Source organism: Melozone crissalis, unplaced genomic scaffold, assembly GCF_028551555.1.
Source record: "Melozone crissalis strain CALT ecotype California unplaced genomic scaffold, PUWL_Pcris_2 ptg000136l_1, whole genome shotgun sequence".
Classification (NCBI taxonomy): Eukaryota; Metazoa; Chordata; class Aves; order Passeriformes; family Passerellidae; genus Melozone; species Melozone crissalis.
The window spans coordinates 657,766-680,113 of NW_026535909.1; the positions used below are offsets into that span (position 1 = coordinate 657,766).

Below are 22,348 nucleotides of genomic sequence, written 5' to 3' on the forward strand. Positions count from 1 at the left end.
CCCTTCCAGATTTTTACTGAGGTGTTTTTGTTGTTGTTCTTCAGACAAAAGTATTAATGCTGGTGAAGTTTCCTACAGCATTTCTTAATATCCTCCCAACCCAAACCATTGGAGAGCAGGATTCTGCTCTCATTCCAAAGGAAATGGAGGAAACTGAGATTGCTGATGAACCATCGGCGGGAGATCAGTGACACCCAGGCAAGCCAGCACGTTTCAGTCGGGTTTTATTCCACAAGCATATTTACACCAGGAATGTCAATGCACAGAGGGCAGGGATGGTGGAGAAGCAGACACTGGGACCACGCCAGGGTTCTCCATCCCCCCCATCCGGGGACAGCTGCACACGCGCAGGGACCGAGCAGCGCCAAGGACACGCAAAGCTGGCAGCAGGGATGGGCACAGCCCTGGCACAGACCCTCAGCAGCTGGGGTTAGCCCTGCTCAGCTCTGGGCACACAGATATGGAGCTCCTGGGCTGCAAATCCCACACAGCGGAATAAAACACATTTACTTCCTCTTTCGGAGCCATGTGAAAAATGAATTCCTGCATTTTTGGAACAAGTACCGTGTTTAGCTTAGCAGGGAGTGCCAGCCTCAGGTCTGAGCTCTGCAGCCAAGGAAAAGCTGCACAAACAGAGATACTGAAATAAAAGGATTTGAGAGATTTTTTTCTCTTTCCCATGAGCGGTAAACAGAAAATTTCACACAAAATATTCCACAGAATCAGATATGTAAGAAGGAAACACAGTCACAGCCAGTGTCACACAGGAATATTCCTACTGAAGGAAATATTGCAGTACATCCAGTCAATAATTCATTTTTTCCATAATTTTGATAATTTTTCCATTCAAAATGGCCCCCTTTGTCCTTTATTTAAATAAATACCTGCACTGGTGGCAAAAACCACCTTTCTATATAAATACTGCTTTTTTCCAAGTCTGCCATTGAACAGGATTTTTAAATTATTTATTTACACGTGGACTACCATTTTTCCTTCGGCCTGGGCACAGCAGCACTTGCAACCCCCTGAGGAAGGAGCCTTGGGATCAGCACATTCCAGCCCCGTTCCAGGCAGGTGCCTGGCTCTGGGGCAGCACTCCGCGGTCACCAGGAGCACGTCCATGTAAACACGAGCCTTTGTGGTAAACACTGACATTCTGGGAGGCTCCGCGGGGAAAGGGGTCGGGTGACATTCAGCGCCGCGGGGCCGGGCTCAGCCGGCTTCGGGAGGAGCTGCTCCTGCTCCTGCTCCTGCTCCTGCTCCCGCTCTGCCCCCGCGCCCTCCTCCTGCTGGGGGCACCGAAAGGCTGTCAGTGCCACCGGCCGGCCCGCAGGGGTGGGCTCAGCCCCCCAGATCCGGGCAGGGATCCCTCAGACCCTGGATGAGCCCCCCAGATCCGGGCAGGGCTCCCTCAGATCTGGGCAGGGCTCCCTCAGATCCGGGCAGGGCTCCCTCAGATCCGGGCAGGGATCCCTCAGATCCGGGCAGGGCTCCCTCAGATCCGGGCAGGGCTCCCTCAGATCCGGGCAGGATTCCCTCAGATCTGGGCAAGGATCCCTCAGATCTGGGCAGGGATCCCTCAGATCCGGGCAGGGCTCCCTCAGATCCGGGCAGGGCTCCCTCAGATCCGGGCAGGGCTCCCTCAGATCCGGGCAGGATTCCCTCAGATCCGGGCAGGGCTCCCTCAGATCCGGGCAGGGCTCCCTCAGATCCGGGCAGGGATCCCTCAGATCCGGGCAGGATTCCCTCAGATCTGGGCAAGGATCCCTCAGATCTGGGCAGGGATCCCTCAGATCCGGGCAGGGATCCCTCAGATCCGGGCAGGGATCCCTCAGATCTGGGCAGGGATCCCTCAGGTCTGGGCAGGGATCCCTCAGATCTGGGCAGGGATCCCTCAGATCCGGGCAGGGCTCCCTCAGATCCAGGCAGGGATCCCTCAGATCTGGGCAGGGATCCCTCAGATCCGGGCAGGGATCCCTCAGATCTGGGCAGGATTCCCTCACATCCCGGCTGAGCCCCTCACTCCCTGGCTGATCGCCTCAGACCCCGGCAAGCCCTTCCCAGGTCCCGGTGCTCCCTGGCACAGTTCTGGCACCGCTCCCTGTGCCCAGGCAGGCTCACTCAGACCACGCAGCCGTGCTCTGTGCCCACACATGCTCACCTAGACCATGAAGCGGTGCTCCCTGCCGTCGTGGGCCATGAGGATGATGTTGCGGTTGGAGGTCCAGATGAGGCGGGCCAGGCGCAGCGCGGTGTGCGAGCCGGGCGAGGCCGGCTGCACCGGCGGCACCTGGTACGTCTTGACGCAGCGCAGCTGGGGCGCCGAGTTCAGCATGCCGATGCTGCCCAGCAGGGACGTGTTCATCTGGGGACACAGCCCGGCTCAGGCCCCCTCTGAGGGCCAGCAGTGCCCGCGGCACAGAGGGCACCGGAGCCGGGCTCTGGCACTGCCCGTGCGGCACAGCAAGGGCTGCGCTGAGGATCGGGGGCTGGCTTGGAGGGAAGGGACCTCAGAGCCCACCCAGCCATCCCCACTCGGTTCTCCAAGCCCTGCATAACCCTGGACACCTCCAGGGATCCGCTGGGTTTGCACTGCTGGTGCCAGCTTCAAACTCTCCATGCCCCCACAAGCACGGCAGCATTTCTGTGCCCAGCAAACCCCGGGGTGTTTCATGCCATGCCCTGTCCCAGCCACCCTTGTCCCGGCTCTCCCGTGTCAGGGTGTAAATCACGGCATCCCGGCCGGCAGCGTGCGAGCCCCGCGTGTGACATTTTCACAATTTAAATCATCCTGAGTAATAACCCTTTTAGGATGACTAATGTGCCTGATTTTCCTGCATTAATAATCGTGCCAAGCAGGACACGGAAGGGAAAAATCACCGGCGCAGGAGGTCACATTTGAGAACTGCAGAGGTTGTTTAACCCCTTGTGTCTGGGCTGGGAGGGATTTCAAGGATCAGCTCATCATTCCACCAGCCCAGGCTGCTCCAAGCCCAGCCCCGCCGTGACCCTCCCGCCCTGGGATGTCCTCCCTGCTGGAAACGCCTGTAGAGAAGGGACAACCCCCAGGCGTGCTCACCTGCCAGAAGCAGAGGTGGCTGTCCGAGTTGGAGTAGGTGGCCAGGTAGCGGCCGTCGGGGGCGAAGGCCACGGCAGTGATGGGTCCCTTGTGGCCATGGATGGTCTGGGAACAGGGCACACCGGGGGAATGAGGGACAGCCACGAGACGGCAGCCCCAAAACAACAGCCCCCCACGGAAATGCCTCCCCAGAGCTCCTCCCACAGCAGTACCCCAGAAAGCATCAAAAAGCCCAAGTCTGCATTAAATCCAAGGTGCCACATGATATTCTCCTGGAACATCCCCTCCCCTCCTGGATCAGCACTAGCAAACCCCATTAGCAGGGCTCCTGTGCCCAGGCACGGGTTATTAAAAGCCCTGCTCGGGGTGTGCACCTGGAATGAGCCTGATAAATTAACAATCCATTAAGATATTCATTTATTCCTGGTGGAAAAGGGGGGTGAACCCCAGATCTCTCTCTTTAATGGGATCCCCACAGTTAATGAGTTTAGCCCCATCCCACTCTTTAGCACTTAACAAGCACGGAGCACTTGTCAATAAAATATGTTTTGGTGAGACAAAGGTAGAAATCAATAGGAGCAGCACACTTGTTGCTCTTTTTACTCCTGGAACTCGTTCCAAGAAGTACAAATCCTTCAGGGAATCCAGCTGCTTTGTTATTTAAAGGAAGTGCTTCTCTAATTGATGCTAATCCTTCCCAGGCAGGGTTTTCATGCTCTTAGCTTGTGTTTTCCACCAGGAAGTGAAGCAGCTGCTTCCAGCTTCCCTCTGCAGGGTTTGAAGGGGAAGGGAACGCTCCTGGGAGCCTCCTGCACCACGGCAGCTATCCCAGAAACCCAGCTCCAAGCCCAGTGCTTGGGACAGTCTCCACTGAACTGCTCTGTGCCACTAAAGTGATGTTGTTTCTATGTTTAGAAAAGGCCTTTATCCAATTGAGGTTACACTCAGGAATTCCCTTTTCTCTGAAATTTCAGGATGTGCTTTCCATGACCTGGATTGCCTGGAGATGCAGGATAAACACCTTTAAAGCACTGTTTTCAAGAACAGCATCTTCTACCCTGTAATTAATTAAGCCAAGCCACAATTCATTCCAAATGGAATATTAAATCCTTTTCTGCCTTCCACATAAATCAAACTTTGCCAAGGCATCCAGGACTGAAATAAAATCAGCCCTGCACAATCCAATTAATGCTCAGATTGCTGGGATTTTAATTCTGGAAGGACCCAGGACCAAACAGTATTGATTCCAGCCCAGGCTTAAAAGTAGTTTTTGCTTTGAAATAAACCCAAAATAACTTATGTTTCTCTTTAATCTTCCGGTGCAAATGACCCAGGTTTTAGGTACAAAAATTACATGTATTTCTGAAATGCAGCTCTAAATATTTATGATGAATCCCAAGATTTAATCAATAAAAATGGAATATTTCAGAGGTCTCTCCTTATAGACCCAAATACGGTTGTAAAGGAAAAGAAGATAATTAAAGAACCTGTACTGAGGAATTAATTGGGGGATTTTGGGCCAGACTCTGGTACTCGGCAAGAATTTGCCTGGGAAAATATGAATATTTTCCCATCATCCCAAAAGCAACTATCAGGCATCCTAAAATTCAGTTACCTGCAATCTCTCTCTCCAGCCTCATTTTAGTATTTAATTTCATATAAAATAGCATTTATGGCATCAGTATTTCCAGTGTTACTGCATCTTTAAGTGCAGGATTTTTACCTGTGTGTTAATAATTAGGAATCTTACGTCAAGTATTAAAAATTTGGTTGGAATTTAATATTATTTTAGTGTTTAATTGGGCAAACAGAGCTTGTGCTCAACGATACCTTAATCCCGCTGCCTAATCGTTTTAGTATTGTTGTAGATGCATTATAGTTGTAATTATTAATCCAAGGGGTTTATTTTGGGATAGAATTTGCTATCGGTGTTTAATCCTGTGTGCTGTGGGCGTGGGGTTCCGAGCTGGGCAAACAAAGGGCACATTTCCAGGTGGAGCTGCTGCTCTCAGAACTGTTTTCCAATTCCCTGTGCAGCATCAATTATCTTTATCAAATCCCAGATCTCATCTCAGCCCTGATCAAGATGGAGCCCCGCTGGAGCAGGCCTGCCAGAGCCAGGGAAAGGCCGGGGAGGGAGGGATCAATAGTCATCATGGGATTGTGCCGCAGCTCAGGGGCGCGCAGGGAGGCTCCACCTGCTTTTGGGAAGCTGCTCACTTTAACCTCTGCCTCACCTGAGACAGGAGCGCTCCAAACCCTGCCGGGGCACAGCCCTGCACTCGCTCTGCGACAGCCCCAGGGACAGCAGGGCAGGGAAAGGCAGCAGGGAGTTGGCTGTGGAATGCTGTGCTCAGGATAAAACACCAGGGTAAAATCACACATGAACCCTTTGGGGAAGTGGATCCTCCAGGGCTGCTTCAGTCCCCACCAGCAGGGAAACCCTCGCTCAGAGCCCTGACCTCCCCCCTGTCCGGGCCTTTCAGGAGCTCAAAGAGCCTGCCCACAAACCCACCGCTGCTCCAGCTGGGAAAGCATGCAGTCCACAGCAAATACTGCTGCTGCTTACTCCCAAAATTAAAATGGAGCCAGTTTGGGGGGAATTTGGAGCTTCGGAATGGGATCCCTGAAATCTCTGTGGGGGAATGTGGGAGGGGGAACATGTGAGGGGGAATATAGAGCAGGAATGTGTGAGGGAGAACATGTAGGTGGGAATATGGAGGGGGAATATGTAAGGGGGATTGTGTGAGGGGAAATATGGAGCAGGAATGTGTGAGGGGGAATATGGACAGGGAATATGGAGGGGGAATGTGTGAGGGGGAACATGAAGGGGGAATGCATGAGGGGGAATGTGTGAGAGGGAATATGGAGCAGGAATATGTGAGGGGGAATATGAAGGAGGAATATGGAGGGGGAATATGGAGGAGGAATACATGAGGGGGAATGTGTGAGGGGAAATATGGAGGCAAAATGTTGGAGCGGGAATATGGAAGAGGAATGTGTGGGGGGGAATATGGAGCAGGAATGAGTGAGGGGGAATATGTGAGGAGGAATATGGAGTGGGAATGTGTGAGGGGGAATATGGAGGGGGAATATGAGGAGGAATATGGGGGGGAATATGGAGAAGGAATATGTGAGGGGGAATATGGAGTGGGAATGTGTGAGGGGGAATATGGAGGGGGAATATGGAGGGGGAATATGTGAGGGGGAATATGGAGAAGGAATATGGAACAGGAACGAGTGAGGAGGAATATGGAGGGGGAATATAGAAGGCTGCTGCTGCTGCCATGTGGGACAGCACCTGAGTGCAGGGTGTGGATCCTCCTTGGAAGGGGGGATAACAAACCCATCTTCCAGCCGGCTCCCAGAGGGAAATGCCCTGGCTGAGGCTCCCAGAGGGAAATGCCCTGGCTGAGGCTCCCAGGGGCACGGAGCTGCAGGCAGTTTATCAGGAGCCCCTTGGAGATGGGTGAGAGAGCAGAGCCATCGCAGTGAGCGGCTCTGGGTCAATACCCTGCGAGCTGCTGTGGGAATGAATAATCAACAGCCAGCCCTGGGAGCTCTGGGAGCTGGCAGCAGCTGAAGGGCAGATCAATGGCCATGGGAAGGGCACTGCCAGCCCCAAACACCCCATGGAGCCAGCAGCGGCACCCTGGGAGGAGGAGGAGGAGAAAGATATGCTTTGGATATGGAGTTATGGAAAAATAGACTCAGTGTTTGCATTTGGAATAGTCATAATACAGTCTACTAACACAGTAAATTTTACTGAGGGGAAACCCCATCCTAGATAAATGCTGGTTTATTTTTTGTTAATAAGGGGGGTTTTTGGTATCCGTCATCCTATTGATCGTTCCAAGTAATTTCTCAGTCAGTTCCTACAACCACCTTTCTCAAAAAATTAAAATTACCTGGAAGGGGAAAAAAAACCCAAACCCAAAATGCTTTTCAGGATCCCAAAACCCCTCACAGGAATGGAAATTAAAACCCTGAGCTTTTCTCCAATGGCACAGCTTTTTCAAGTTATTCCATGTTTTTGAGAGCCAGAAAAGTGTGCAGTTGTGAGAAATTATGTATAAAATTAGATTTGGAAGCAAGAATGTGTATCCAGTAGATGGTGCTGCCCCACAGTAATTTATCTGGAAATATTTTGTACCTCATGCATAGTAATTAACCCTGAAAAGGACCCGTCCTGACTACCCCAGCCGCTCTCACCTGGCACTTGCCCGTGCGGATGTCGTAGAGCGCCACGGAGCCGTGACGGGCGCCCACGGCGATGCGGTGGCTGCGCTCGTAGTAACTCACCATGTAGAACCTGGGGGGACAATGGCACAGGGAGCTGGGGCTGGCCATCACACCACACTCATCTGGGTGCCACTGGGGTGGGGCTGGCACATCACACTCATCTGGGACTCACTGAGGGCTGGAACTCAGAGGTGATTTAAAGATCCACTCGCTGCCAGTGTAACACCTGGCATTGCACAAAGCCAGCTGATGTTACCTTGGAACCTGATCAGATTTATCCATCAGATTTATTTGTGTATTTGGGAATAATCTATGGGATAACCACCAGCTCCCTGACGGCCACGGGTGTACCCTCCCTGTGCTGAAACACCTCAGGAAAGCTGGTGAAGTGCCCATCCCACACCCTGTGTGACTGAGGGCATTTCCCATGAAAGTCACACAGAAAGGAAGGGAAGTGGAAGGAGAAATAAGCAAACTCATCAATTTCTGATGGGCATAAAGAAAAAGGAAGAGGGAAATTGGCCATCACACACTCTGTGCTCCAGTGACACCCTTGGGGTAAAGGCTGCAATAGTCCTGAACACCCAGTGTGACCATGTGGCATTTACTGGAATTCCAGCAGCTGCAAAATCCAAGGAATTTCACCACTTTGAAACCCAAGAGACACTAAATCCTAATTGCAGATTCAAATCCTTGGGGATATCACTGTGTCTTATCAGGAGACCAGACCTGTGGAAGTGCCAGCTGCATTCCGAATTATGCTGGAATTTTGCAGCTAAATTTTCCTCTACCAAAATGCACCAGAAACACCTGGAATCAGTCTCAAAAACTGTATTGCTGAGCATATTTAGGGCTTCAAACAAGCCACCTTTCAGACCTCTCTGCTGATTCCTGGGGATTCCCAGTGCCATAGCAACTGCTATGTGTGAGACACGTCCTGCACTGCAGGATGGCAGCTGGCAAGGAAGGCAGGATGAAACACGGGGGAAACCAAGAAAGAATAGAAGAGAAGGAAGAGAATCCCTGGTTTTTGCGCAGGGAAAAGGGAAATGCAGCTCAGCTGCAGCTTTGCATGGCAGTGTGTCCCTCCCTGAGGTGCGACTGTCCTTCAGCTTTGATGCAGGGATTTGGCCACACAGTTCCAGTCCAGCATGGGGAACACTGGGACATCAGAGGGACTAACCATGGGATGCTGCAGTGCTTCCCTGGAATCTCTGCAGAGATCCCCCCACTTGCTGTGGCCTGCTGGCAATTTCCCCATGGCTCTCTCCATCGCTGGGTGTGCATCATTTTTACACTGGCTATAACCAGGAAATATTAGCAGAGAATTTAAAATACTGGATGGCTATAAATATGCACAGCAATAGGGAGATTGGGCACTCAGTCCCATTTATCCTTCCCTTTATGCCTTAAGGAAAGCCACTTAAAGCATCAGGAAGGAGGAAGATCATTCCATCAGGATCCAGCCTGGCAATGGGATAATTGTTCTTTCTGGGAAAGTATTCCATATTTTAATAGGTTATTAAATTAAAATGAAATGGACGACAGGTGATTATTAGAATTTATTGGCTGGACCAGTTTAAGAGGATGACTGGGATATTTATTCACCTTTAAAGATACTGGAAATGCTCCCATTTTATAAATCACCTTTTACTCTTTGTTGTGTCACCTAAAAGACCGTTTCACTCTTAATTAGGAACTATATCCTGCTGGTGATCCTATCATTTACTTCCCAGTATTCCCAGAGGAAGGGCTCACCTGCAGATGGCTGGGAAACACTCCTGAAGGCCCTTCTTCTTAACCAAAGATCCTTCCAGGCAGTACATGATGATGTCCATCACCTTGCAAACAAACATTACCATCAGCTGACAACCAAGTTCTCAGGGTCATCCCATCCCAGCAGACCAGGTTGTTCCAAGCTGTGTCCAGCCTGGCTCTGACCTGCTTTAGCTTGGGATATTTTCCCCAACAATTTCAAGTTTGTGAAATATAGAACAGATCCTTTCTAGCCCCGAAGCGCACGTGGCAAGCAGCTCCCGGGGTGGAGCCAGTCTCACCTCCACGAGCAGGTCCACGACGTCGGAGGGCATCTTGTCGATGAGGATCTCGATGACGCGCAGGATCTCGCCCTTGGCGCGGGCCAGCGTGCTGGTGTGGATGTTCTGCTGCGACTGCGTGTTGGCCGCCAGCGCCGTGTGCCGGTGCACCTGGGCACCAGGGACACCGCTGGCACCGGGCAGAGGCCTCGGGACCACGGGGCCGGGCTGGACCCAGCACCGGCTCCGTGTGCCCCCAAGCCGTGTGTGTGTGCCCGTGACCCCAGCCTGGGCCGGTGCCCGGTGCACACCGAGCTGCCAGCGCCGTCCCACCGTGCCCATCCCGGGAGAGCCCCCAGCGCCGTCCCACCGTGCCCATCCCGGGAGAGCCCCCAGCCCCGCTCACCTCCTTGGCGATGGTGGTGATGAAGGCGGGCGGGCGGGCGGTGGCGATCAGGGACAGCGCGTGGCGAGCCGAGCGCGCCGAGTCGGCCGCGGGGCTCAGGGGCAGCCCCATTGTGATGCTAAACGGGAGCCGCACAAAGGCAGGCACAAAGGGAAGAAATATAGAGTGGAAAGATTAGAACCAGCTTATAATGTCAGTTCAAGGTCACCGGGAGCACTCCGGCAGTTCCAGTATAATGGACTCCCAACAAAGAGCAGTGATTAGGAGTCAGGGTGTTCCAGCATCAACCCCAAATCGAATAATTAACCATGAAGATTGAAAACAGTAAGTGCATCTGTCCAAAGTGGGCAAAAGGCCTTGTTAACAAATTATCTGTATGTGCTGAATACATATCACCCCACGGAGGCCCACGGCGTCTTCCCGAGGATTTATGGTTTGGTCTTTTACAGTATTTTAAACACAGCCTGAAAAATCCCCTGGCCAGAGTAATTCTCCTTAATTCAAGGCTTTTACTGGCTGTGACAAGATAAAAGCAAAAAGCAATAAGGTGCTAAGTACCCAGTAACTGCAAAAATAAAATTTCTACAGCACATTATCCAAAAATTCCCCAAAATGTAGGGACACAGAATCACAGCCAGTTTGGGCTGGAAAGGGTTTTAAGGATCACCTATCCCACCCCCTGCCATGGGCAGGGACACCTTCCACAATCCCAGGTTGCTCCAAGCCATGTCCATCCCAGCCTTGAACACTTCCAGGGATGGGGCAGCCACAGCATAACCTGTGGAAGGGGTTCCTCCTTCTCCCCTTTGCTCTCTGACTGATTTTTTGGGAAGAGAATAGCAGGAATTTATAATCTCAACTAGTTTATTTTCCTTTCCCATCCCTCACCATCACCGCACAAATTAGAACTCCCAAATGTGAAACTAAATAAAGTTTTACAAGGTGATGTCCCCATTGGCCTTTCCTTGGAAAACCACATGTAAATGTGACTTCCAAACTCCTGTCCATGAGGTGTTCCATTGAAAAGGGGTAAGCCAGGGAAGGATTATCCCAGTTAACTTTTGGAGGGGTTGCCAAAGCCAAAGCCAGCAAACCCCAGGTGCCTCTCTCCCTTTCTGAAGGCTCAGTGTCAAACCAGTGTTTTTCCTCACAGGATGCAATACAAAGTTGTATTTTCCTGGAGAGCAACAGGCCTTTAGTGAATCCCTTCCCTTGGGAGGATGTGACAGGGGAGAGCTGGGGCCAGCCCTGCCAGGGGACACTCCAGCCAGGACAAAAGCACCCCGACCATCCTGGCTCAGACTGCTCCAAGGCACAGATGAAATGCACGGATTGATCCCAAGGTGATTTGCTAATCTGGCTGCTCCCATCAGAGAACAGCCCAGGGAACCTGTGGCTGCCCCATCCCTGGAATGGTCCCAGGCCAGGCTGGATGGGACTGGAGCAACCTGGACAAGTGGAATGTGTGTGAAACACAGCTTAACTCAGAAAGCAAAAACACAGCCACATATGGTTCCTATCATCGTCCCAGAGGCCCAGAATGCTGGGAACACACTCTTTATCCCCAGTTTCCCTGGCACAGTGTAACCCCCGGGAGCCAGGGCGAGCTGGGCAGGCGAGGGAGTTCCGAGCACCTGAGTTTTGCCTAACAGCTCGGATACTCCCTTGATTCAGCAGGGAAAAAAGAACCCCGCTCGTTTTGCTGGTCAATAAATGTGATTTCTTCTTTTCTATCTAAGAGCAGAAGCTTGACATGAAAGCTCTTTAATAAAACCTCCGGGAGAGGCGCAGGCAGCTGTGTGCCGTTATTGTGTCCGCGGCAAATCCGGCACAAAGCGGGAGCTCAGCGGGGCTCCGCCAGGGTGAGATCCACACTTAACCCCGGCACACATTGTTGCTCCATTTCTCTCCATCTCCCTCCATCCTGGATCTGTCAGCAATGTAACAGGCCATTTTCAATCTAAATCTTGTTATGGATTAATAAGCAAACGCTTTCGCGCTTATTATGCAATTTATCATGAGGAAAATTGCGCCGGGCTCCTCAAGGCTCCACGCTGATCCCTTCATTTATTCCCTGCTCTTTGGAGGGAGAGCCAGACTAATCTTCCTGACAGCTAAGGGTGGAATCACACCAGCACAAGGACTCGCTGGAGAGCTGTGGGCACTGGGATCCTGGAGCTGGGATTTACATGAAACGGGGCTTTGGGAAGGGACAAGGTGCTGGTACCTCCTGTCACACTACATGGCATCACTGGAATTCACAGAAAAAACAATGGTAATCCAATTTGTCCATATTTCTCCTGCCAACACAGGGCAAGGATCCGTTCTTTGTATGCTGAGGAAATGAAAACTTACATAAAACAGGCTTAGAACAGTGTCAGAACCCTCAAGACTGAGGGATGTGGAAACACATTTCTGGGATTGATATAGCCCTGGGCAGCTCCTTATTGCAGGTGCCATTTAAATTCTGTGTTTGTCAACAAACAGTTCATGGAATCATGGCATGATCTGGCTTGAAAGGAACCTTAAGGATGCAACCTTCCCCTAGGCTGCTCCATGCATTGTCCAGCGTGGCTTTGGACACTGCGGCAGCCACGGTTCCTCCCCACCAACCCCTCTCCAATATCCCCCGTCCCTGCCCCAGGGTTTGCCCGGCAGGGCTGGCACGGTACCCACTTGGCCAGCTGCTTCTCGGCGTCGGCGCAGAGCTCGAGCAGCCCCATGAGCACGGCCGACACGTCCATGTAGGGCTCCCAGACGGTGAAGCCGCGGCCGATGAGGTCGATGGCGGTGCGGCGGATGGTGCTGTGCGCCGGGAGCCGCGCGCTGGCCGGCTGCAGCAGCAGGAACGTCAGCGCCTTGCCTGCGGGGACGCCGGGGGCTATGGGGCTGGCACGGGCCCCACGGGCACCCGGGGCCGCCCCTGCCATGGGCACGGCGCCTTCACCCGGCCCCGCCTGCCCCGAGCCCGTCCGACCCGCCCGCGCGCAGCCGTGCCACCCTGGCCCTCACACACAGCACGGTCGCTACCCAAGAAACAACAGCAAATGCATTTTGGGGGGGAAAAATAGAAATGGAATCCTGAATCTTGATCCGGGTTCTGCACATTTTGGAAATATTCATATTTCATTTAACAGCCCGCTTTCACTTACACATAAATGGAGGAGGGCAGTGCTGGCTGATAATTTAGCATTATCTCTCCATCATTATTTATTACCCCTCAATAGTGCTTCTTGTGGTAAAGATAATTGCTGATTTTATCAGGCTTTGCTTGAACTGTCCTCAACAAGTTGCTTGGTTTGTTTATTAAACAAGCCTCCTGTTGTTTTTAGGACCAGGAAAAACCAACAGAGCTTCTCTGGTTAATTCACACCAACCAATCCCAATCTGTGTGAAACAGCCCCAAAATCCCTTCCCGTCGTGCCACCAGGTTGGTTTTCTGCCTCCAAACCAAACCCTTATTTAAAATGTGCTCCAATAAACCCTCCCCTGTCCCCTCAGCACCCAGCAGCAGCCCTGACCCAAGGGCGGTGCCAGGCAGGACATCTTTGTTTAAAGCTCTGCCCAGCCTGAGCCAAGGAATGAATATTGACAAAAACATCCCGGCGCTAATGAGTTGTTCGTTAGGGCAATAAACATGTCACATTAGAGTCGGGCAGACGAGGTAATTAGCCCTGGAGCAGCTCAGCACCCAGCGTGGTGTGCATCCCCAGTGCCCACTCACCCTCTCCACACCAAAGCGCAGCTGGGCACAATTGCCCAGGGAATGCCATTCCCACTCACAGCGCTGCTAAAACAGAGCTTATTCCAGGTGGTTCATCCGCACTGCCACATTTGCTCCTCACGTCACTTTGTTAACCCAGATGTGCCCAAATGCTCCAATTTATCACCTTTTGCCAGTGCACAGCAGCCCTGGATTCCCAAAATGTCCTTCCTTGCTGTGGAATCTCTGGGAGCACACGGCTGCAGGCAGCCTTGTTATCCCCAGTTTGCCAATGGATTTTAAAAAATGAAATTATTTGCTGGGGAAAATCAATAGCCCAGGCAGGAAAGAGCCACTGGGAACTCTGATCAAGATCCAACTAAATCCAAATGATGGACTCCAAGAATAGGATTTAACTTGATTGTGACCCTTTCTAGATGATTTTTTCCCCTGATCGTTCACAGAGAGACAGAAATTTGGAGAGCTGGGTTAAGATTCCATATCCCTTCATCCCTTTCTGCTCAGTGGATTTTTAGTCTTTTATTTTTACTCCACATCTTGTCTCAGGTATCAAATCAAGATAAATTAAAAATCACTTGTTTTTTGCATAATGATGATCAGATATTTAGTTTTTTCCCAGTTGCAATCACTCCCATCTGGAATTGCTCCAGGGCATCCTGGGCTGGTGGGAGCTGTCCTTGCCCGTGGGATGGGACAGCAGCCACAGCTGTGCCAGGGCCTCTGGAAAGAGTGATGAGGGCTCCAGGGATTAATGCAGGTGCCAGGCAAGGGCACAGCTGGAATTTCTAGAGAATTCCACCCTCTCCAAAAGGCACACAATCCCAAACACCCTGCAGTTGATGGATTTAAGCTTGCCCAGAGAAGTCGTGGATTCCCCACTCCTGGAAGTGCCCAGGGCCGGGCTGGGAGCATCCTGGGCCAGTGGAAGGGGACAAATAGCCAAGAACAAACCAGAAAAATGCAGCGCGCTCTTTTCCAGGCAAACTGAACCAGCCCATCCCCAGGGGATGCTGTGGGCACTCCCAGCCCGTTCCCACTCCCCAGTCCCGCCCTTCTCCAGGCAAACAGCACCAGCCCAGCCCCAGGGCATGCTGCGGGCACTCACAGGTGTGCCTGGCCAGGGAGTAGTTGGCGCCGGCGCTGGTGAGGCCGAAGCCCTCGGGGATCTGGCTGGAGCTGCGGGGCCGCGTCAGCAGCTTGGGCGGCTCGATCTCGGCCCCGAACTCGGCGCCGATGACGCCCAGCAGCACGATGGCCGTGGCCTGCTTGCGCCGCTCCTCGTAGGACGAGGACACCTTCTTGGGCTGGGGCAGCCCCGCCAGGCAGCCTGCAGGGAGAGACAGGGCAGGGGAGTCAGTGCTGGGAATGGAAAATTAACCACGGACACCTTCTTGCGCTGGGGCAGCCCCGCCAGGCAGCCTGCAGGGGGGGACACACAGGGCAGGGCTGTCAGTGATGCAAACACAAATTAAATATCAATGTGTCAGTGGCATCGTGGCATCAATGCGTCCCTGCGAACACCGGGGTTTTCGTACCTCCATTCACCTCTAAAAACCTCCAAAAAAGTCAAAATATCCCTTCAAAAGCGGCCAAGGACTCATGGGGAAAGAAAGTCACCAGCAATTTCCAGCTTGGTTTGCTCACTGATAGAAGAATTCTATGTTCACCTAGTGATTTCTGCTTCTTGGCCACTTTGAATTGACAGGCTGCAATTTTAATTGGTTTTTTTTTCAGGATAAGTTCTTTGCATGATGTATGGTATATAAAAGCATCTTTTTGATATAGGATCCATCACCACATCCAGCTTCCTATTAAATGTCAGGATATTTAACTTTTAGGATAACAGTACACACCATTAAACCAAATGGATATTTTCATACAGCAAAATGGCACCTATGGAATTACAAAACAACAATTATGAATTGTACATAAAAGTGCAATATTTGTTATTAGCTTAACACAGTCCAGGGATTTTGAATCCCACTAAGCAGAGGAGGTTTTTTAATTTGGAGTAAAATCCCCAAAATCTGGGAAGAAGTTATTGGAATGAACCACAGTCACTTATTCTGACAAAGTCCACCCTCACCTAGGTGTTCATTTCCAGCATCCTGGGAAATTCCCTACCATTTGTAGGGAATAAATGGGAATTCCCTATCATTTGTAGGGAATAAATATAAGGAAGTTTTAATCCTTCCCAAGAGCTGTTTGCTGAGGAGTTGGGAGGCAGCACCTGGATTAATGAAGGCTGGACTAATGAAGCACAGGAAATGTCTCTGTTAATGCTCTGTTAATGACATCCACGGGGCTCCGGAGGAAAACAAGGAATTCACCAAAATTTAGGAGCTGTGCTCAAGCCAAAAGGGAGAGAAAAACAAGGGAAACCTTAACAATGGGAAGGGAGGGGAAAAAAAGGGAAAAAATCGATACAACTGCCTTTGGAGGAAGAAGGATGCAAGGGGCTGGAACAAAGCAGGGCAGGAACAGCTGGAGGTGCCCAGGAGCCGTTTGTGCCGGGTCCCACACCCTGTTAACCCTTTCTGCACCCACAGGGAGCATCCCCCACACCACGGAATGGTTTGGGTGTGAGGGATTTGGGGATCACCCCATCCTTCCATGAGCCCAGATTACTCCAGGCATTATCCAGCCTGGCTTTGGACGCTTCAGGGATGGGGAATTCTGGGCCACAGAATCTGTAGAAAGAGAATTTTCATGTATCAACCTGGAATGGCCAAAAAAAAAAATCCCACTGGGAATCCAGGAGCTCCCCTGTGCCAAGACATCGCTCCTTGTTCACCCCACAAGAAATTCCACCCAGGACAGGCTGGGAAGGATCCACATTAGCAATCTGGAATGTGACAGCTTGATCCTCTGCCTCAAACCCCTAAAATCCCCCAAACCTGCCCCAAACTCCAAGAAACTCCAGACTGACCAAGCCAAGCCTCAGACTCGGCAGCATCCCCTCTGGGAGCACACCTGGAAGAGGGGATTTCATCTGCCTGTGCCCATTTGGTATTTTGTCCCCATGCTGCGTGCCCCGTTAATCACAGCCCGGGCTGACACGCAGATCCATTTTCCTGACAGGGCCCTTGATCACCTATCACAGGCAGAAAATTAATAACCTCAATGGCTCCGCGAGGAAAACACGAGCTGGGCTGCCAGGAGGACAGAAACCACTGGGATTGCAGCTGGAAAAATCCCAGTTCAGCCTGATGGAACGACAGAACAATCCTCAATATCCCACTGCAAGCCCTAGAGCCCAGGGTGATGGAAGCAGGGGAGCAGTGCCCAAACCTCCCTGGTTTGCAGGCTGTGGCTGCTGCAGTTAACACCCAGCAGCACGTGGCTCCCCACTCCCCTTAATTGGCTTTGCACACTTCTTTGGGAAATTAATTCCAGCCCAGCTTACAATAAAAGGATTAAAGGCCCAGGAGATTCTCCAGGGTGAGCTGCACAGGGATCCACGGGTGTGGGTTAAGGAGAGGGGCACTGCAGAGCCAGGAACCCACCCCAAAGCCCAGCCTGAGCCCAAAGCCCTGCCCTGAACAGCCCTGGGAACCCCCTGGGCATGCCCTGCTCCGGGGTGTAGCTACTCAGCACTTGCACCAGGCTCAGCACTCACGTGCATAACGACCACCTGGAAACACAGGAACACTGGGAACAGACATTTCACGTGGAGAAATCATTTGCTCAGCACACACACAGAGTTGTGAGGGCTCTCTCCCAATAATCAGGAGTGAAAATATTGTTCGGGAATGCCGGTGACAGTGCCCACAAGGGAAATGCAGGAACGGGAGAATATTTTACAAAACCCGGGGCCATTCCCGGGTACACGGCTCCCTCTGCTGGTCCCGCGGAGAACGGCAGCCTGGCAGGGAGCTGGGGGCCTGGAGAATTTGGGAATTTCTCCCTCACAGCCCATCCTCTGCTATGTCTGCCATCATAATTCACTGCCCATGCCTCATTTCTAACAAAACAGACAGTGCTCTGGAATATCTGAAATTCTAAATTGGGAATAATTTAATGGCAGAGCTCTTTAGGTGCTGGGAGTAGTCATGCATTAGAAATTACAGCTTAATTCCTTTAATTGCAGATAGAAGATGTGCTTTTCCACCCTTTAAATGAGTATTTGTGCAGCCATTCCCATCTGCTGCAGTTCAGTGGAATTTCCTGCTCCCTCTTCTGAGGGAATGTTTCACTGTGCAGCTGCTGCAGCATCTGGGAACACAAAATGGGTGAGGATGCTGCAGCCTCTTCCCGGGAAACAGGCAGAGACAAAATGGATCCTGTGCTGCTCACATGGGCAATTTCAGGCACCTTTTGGCCAGGCTTCAAAGCACTGGGCCCATCCATCAACATTTCCCTCATTTAAGGGATGAGAATCTCGGTTTTTTAAAGATCTGTTTATTGTTAATGGGATCTCAATATATAAGAGTCTGTAGATCAGTGATCTTTAATATTGGATTTGAAATTTAGTGACAACTTCCCAACAGGATCACTTGGAACAAATACTGATGAGTAAGAATTTGGAGTAGTTGCAGCCCAAATTCCAGCCAAAATAAAATTAAAGAAAGATATAGAACACACACTTCCACCAGATTGCTGATGGGCAGGAATGGGATTGTGGAGCCTCAGACTCATTGGCATCAATTTACCTACAAAAGTTTACCCACAAAAATGGACACACAAATCAAAAAATACCATTTCAGAAGTGATTTAATGGCTTTAATGCCAGCAGTCCTGGAGCTCAGGGAACCATCCCAAAAGGAAAATGCAGGAACCCAGGTTATTGAAATTCAGACTTCTACAAGCTCAACAGGAGCAACTCAAATTAAAACAGCACTTACCATTTGTTACAGGGTTTCCTTCTGAAAGATTTGATTTCTTGGAGTAAAACAGTTGTAATATCACACAGAACAAATAACAAATCACTTTGGGATTCACTGGAGGTTACCCAAAATCAGAAAGTCTGTAATTTACACAATTCAAAATATACCCTGAATAAGCCAATTCACCAAATTCTCAAATTCTGACCACTGGAGCCAGGAGAATAATTCTGAGCACTGGAGCCAGGAGAATTTATGCCCAACTGGGAAAAAAAGCTGCTGCCCATATGTGAATTATTTAAACAAAACATTTGGTCTAAAAGGCACTAAAAGGAGATTTAAGGACAGACCAAATTTTCTAAGTAACTTTTGAATAAAAGCCACTGGAGTGTATTAAGGATTTTCAGCTAAGATGTTTCACTCTCTCTAAGTTCTGAGGTGCAAATGATCCTTTTTAGAAATGATCTTTATAAGTGGAAGGTTTTGGGGAAATCCCAAGTTGGAGAAGATCCTGTTGAGGAAAAAATTCTTATTTTTGCCTCTATTCTCCCAATACAAACCTCAGTGTATCCCCCTGAACCCAAAATTCAGGATGCAGCCCCCTTGAATCAGATCCCCCACCAGAAGAGATGATTTGGGGAACAATTACAGAGAATGGCAGACAGGCACAGAGACCCTTTGTTCCTGAAGAGCTGCTGCTGGCTGTGGGCAGGTGTGAGAGCATTAACGAAGCACATTAATTATCCCGGTGACATTAATGATGTGAGGGCTCACCTGCAGCGATGTCATCGTCCACCAGGTCGTGCTCCTCCTCCTGGACCTTGGCCTCAGCCCCTGAGGGCTCTGCGGTGGCACCTGCACCCTGGAGGGCCTCTGCGGTCACTCCAGCTGCACAACAACCCAACACAACGTCAGGCACTTGGCAACACGGGGAATACCAATGGAAAACCATTCTCAGGGAAAGAGCTCCTGGAAATGCTCCCACTGCAGGGAGAATCTCATCCCAGGGTGGATGAGTGGGAATGTGGGGTTCCTTCATGGATAACTGGGAATGTGGGGTTCCCTCAGTGTGTAACTGGGAATGTGGGGTTCCCTCATGGATAACTCTGCATAAGGGGTTCCCAGGCCCTGTCCCTCAAGGAATGACTGTGAATGTCGGGTTCCCTCAATGACTGACTGTCCCTAAGGGGTTCCCAGGCCCTGTTCCTGGATGGATGGCTGTCCCCAAGGTGTTCCCAGGCCCTGTCCCTGGATGGATGGCTGTCCCCAAGGTGTTCCCAGGCCCTGTTCCTGGATGGATGGCTGTCCCTAAGGGGTTCCCAGGCCCTGTTCCTGGATGGATGGCTGTCCCCAAGGTGTTCCCAGGTCCTGTCCCTGGATGGATGGCTGTCCCCAAGGTGTTCCCAGGCCCTGTCCCTGGATGGATGGCTGTCCCCAAGGTGTTCCCAGGTCCTGTCCCTGGATGGATGGCTGTCCCCAAGGTGTTCCCAGGCCCTGTCCCTGGATGGATGGCTGTCCCCAAGGTGTTCCCAGGCCCTGTTCCCCGTTTCCCAGGCAGGGCAGTGCCAGGGCAGGGCTCCTCACGGGAGATGACGCTGTCCATGTACTGGGGCAGGTACGGGGCCCAGGTGTCGATGGTCTCCTTGCGGCCCGCCTGCTCGATCCTGCGCAGCTCCGCCAGCAGCAGCGCCTGCGCCGCCTCCCGCACCTGTGGGACACAACAACACCAACACAGGGTCACAAACCACACTGGCACCGAGCCTTAGTGCCATTCCTGAGAGCTAAACTGGGATTAACTGGGAACTGCTCCAGCAGCAGCCCCTGCAGCACAAGCACAGTTCTGATGCCTTCAGTTTTAGCTTTCTTGTTTTCCACATTCTGCACTGCATTGGTGTGTAACTCTGAATTTCTTATAAAGTGTTGGCAAGTTCTCTTCAGAGTTTAGTCACAGTAAACAATCCTTTTCCTGCCCAGAACCAGCACTGACAGTGTTACAGCTTCAGTACCATAAAGCACAAACAACAGGGAATTGAGGAGAGCAAACTGGGAGGGTGGGACTGCATAATCTGGAGATGGAATTGGACAATGAACCCCAGTATGGAAATGGAGCAAAATTTTAAAAAGTGTGAAAATGTGTGACCTGGAGTCCATTGGAGGTGCAGCCCTTGCACTGCCCAAGCTGTATCCCTTAAAGGCCTTTTACTAAGGGAGAAGGATGTTGGAAAACATTTAACTTTAAACTTGTGCAGCATGATATTTAAAAGACAAAAAGAAAAAAGCACTCTCATATTAACAAGTAATTATGCTTTGTTGGACTCAAACCTGCTTGTGTCGTTAATCCTTTTTTCTTGCGGTTGAAATAATAATGGCAACAGCAGAAATAATGATGAGCAACAGTAAATAATAATAATGATAATGATAATAGTAATAATAATTAAAAGCAGAGGGCTGGCCTCACCTCCAGGCAGCGATCCTGCCACCTCCGGGCCAGCATCTCCAGCAGGGGCGGCCGGAACTTCTCGAGCCCCAGCAGGTCGGGCAGCATCACGCAGTGCATGGCAGCCAGCTGGCTCCAGCCTGGGGAGCACACAGATGAACCCCAAAAATCACCCAGCACGGGCACTGAGCATCATCCAGCCCAGCCACGTCCACCTCTGCTCACACTGCACCACTCAGGTACACCAAACTCATCCTCGCTTAAACTTGTGCAAACAGATCCAAGCACAGTTCATCCTTATTAGCACATTGCTGCCCTTATTTTCCACCTGAATTCTTTATTTCAGCACACTTAATCCAGGTGCATTCCTACTACAGCTCTGTGCAGGTAAAACCAGGAGAGAAAACCAGAGTTCAAATTAAAATATCCCATATTCTATTCAATGTATGTCCAGTATTCAATTCAAATCTCCATCAACACCAAAACTCAGATTTAAGTGGTGTGAAAAGCCAACAGGGAAACCTACCCCAGGTACCCTTGGAAGAATTCCCTCAGAAATCAAATAAATGATTTTAGAAATCAAAGAACAATGAGGAGGGGTTTTGGCTGAAGTAAAGGCCAAGTAGAAAAGTGAGGAAGGAAATACCTTCGTTGACTAAGAAACAGGAATGGAAAGCAGAAGTGTCAGAGTGCCCAGATTCCGTGCTGGAAGCAGCAGCAGGAGCAACTTGCAGAGGAAAGAAGAAATAAAAAGAGAGAGAGAAAAAAAAGAGGGAAGTGAGGAGAGCAGCAGCAGAAAAACAGGTTAGTATCACTGGAGAATGGAAAACAAGGGGATGATCTTCAACTGAAATATTCAACTTAAACATAAAACTCAGCTTCAAAATAATATCCAACTCAAAATAATAACCAACTTAATGAGAATTCCAGGTTTTCCAAGAAGGAAGAGGCAGACAAGCAGCTGCAGAGGAACATGGAGACAGTGACAGAAACTGGGATGTTTTGAAAAGACCAAAATACATCTAAATCAAGTGATTTTAAATATGATTTTAGGCAGGTGGCTTTGGTTTGGCTTCCTGCTTGACTGTAAGTTAGAAACCCAGGAATTTTGCTGCTGCTTCTTGTGCTTTTCCCACATTCCCACAGATTTGGAAGCTGTGCACCAAAGGCCAAAAAATAAACCTCAATCAGCCCGAGCTGCCCCATCTGTCACTCCAGGGTGTCCAGGATGAATTCCTGAGGGCTGCCTGAATTTAACTTCATTCCAAATGGGCCTCCAGGCAAAAATGCAACTCTTTACCACAGAAATGCCAGCAAGCCTGAAGGACACAAAAACCTTTTCTCCAGGCCTTCCACCCCACCAGGGCGGGGGGCACAGAGTGGCTGGGGCAAACGCCTTCCCACCCCACTTGCATCAAATTTAGGGAAACCAGAAATGATAGCTGCACAAACCCACCCAGGCTGAAACTAAAGCCTCACTCCAGAGTTTTTAGCCTGGCTTTGCTGGAGTTGCTCACTCTGTTCCAACGTGAGGAGCTCCAACCAGCCAAGCACCGAGCTGGGACCATTGCCACAGGAACACTTTGGGATGAGTCTGCAGA

The 22,348-nt window shown here is 50.8% G+C and overlaps 1 protein-coding gene across 2 annotated transcripts in view; it reads right to left on the minus strand.

Moving 5' to 3' along the window:
* Positions 1–207: 207 nt before the first annotated feature.
* Positions 208–22,348, minus strand: part of WDR7 (WD repeat domain 7) — a 36,079-nt gene continuing 13,938 nt past the window's right edge. Inside the window, exons 17-29 of one of the 2 annotated variants that reach the window (XM_054293334.1) lie at positions 21,394–21,474; positions 20,769–20,887; positions 19,895–20,018; positions 19,085–19,198; positions 14,593–14,814; positions 12,440–12,626; positions 9,764–9,881; positions 9,379–9,528; positions 9,080–9,162; positions 7,292–7,391; positions 3,080–3,184; positions 2,162–2,365; positions 208–1,286 (exon numbers count right to left, since the gene is read on the minus strand). In XM_054293334.1, coding sequence (XP_054149309.1) covers positions 2,162–2,365; positions 3,080–3,184; positions 7,292–7,391; positions 9,080–9,162; positions 9,379–9,528; positions 9,764–9,881; positions 12,440–12,626; positions 14,593–14,814; positions 19,085–19,198; positions 19,895–20,018; positions 20,769–20,887; positions 21,394–21,474 — 1,607 coding nt within the window. In that variant the 3' untranslated portion in view covers positions 208–1,286. Of the gene's footprint in view, positions 1,290–2,161; positions 2,366–3,079; positions 3,185–7,291; positions 7,392–9,079; positions 9,163–9,378; positions 9,529–9,763; positions 9,882–12,439; positions 12,627–14,592; positions 14,815–19,084; positions 19,199–19,894; positions 20,019–20,768; positions 20,888–21,393; positions 21,475–22,348 lie in introns of both variants that reach the window. The other variant, XM_054293332.1, reaches the window with a different exon arrangement.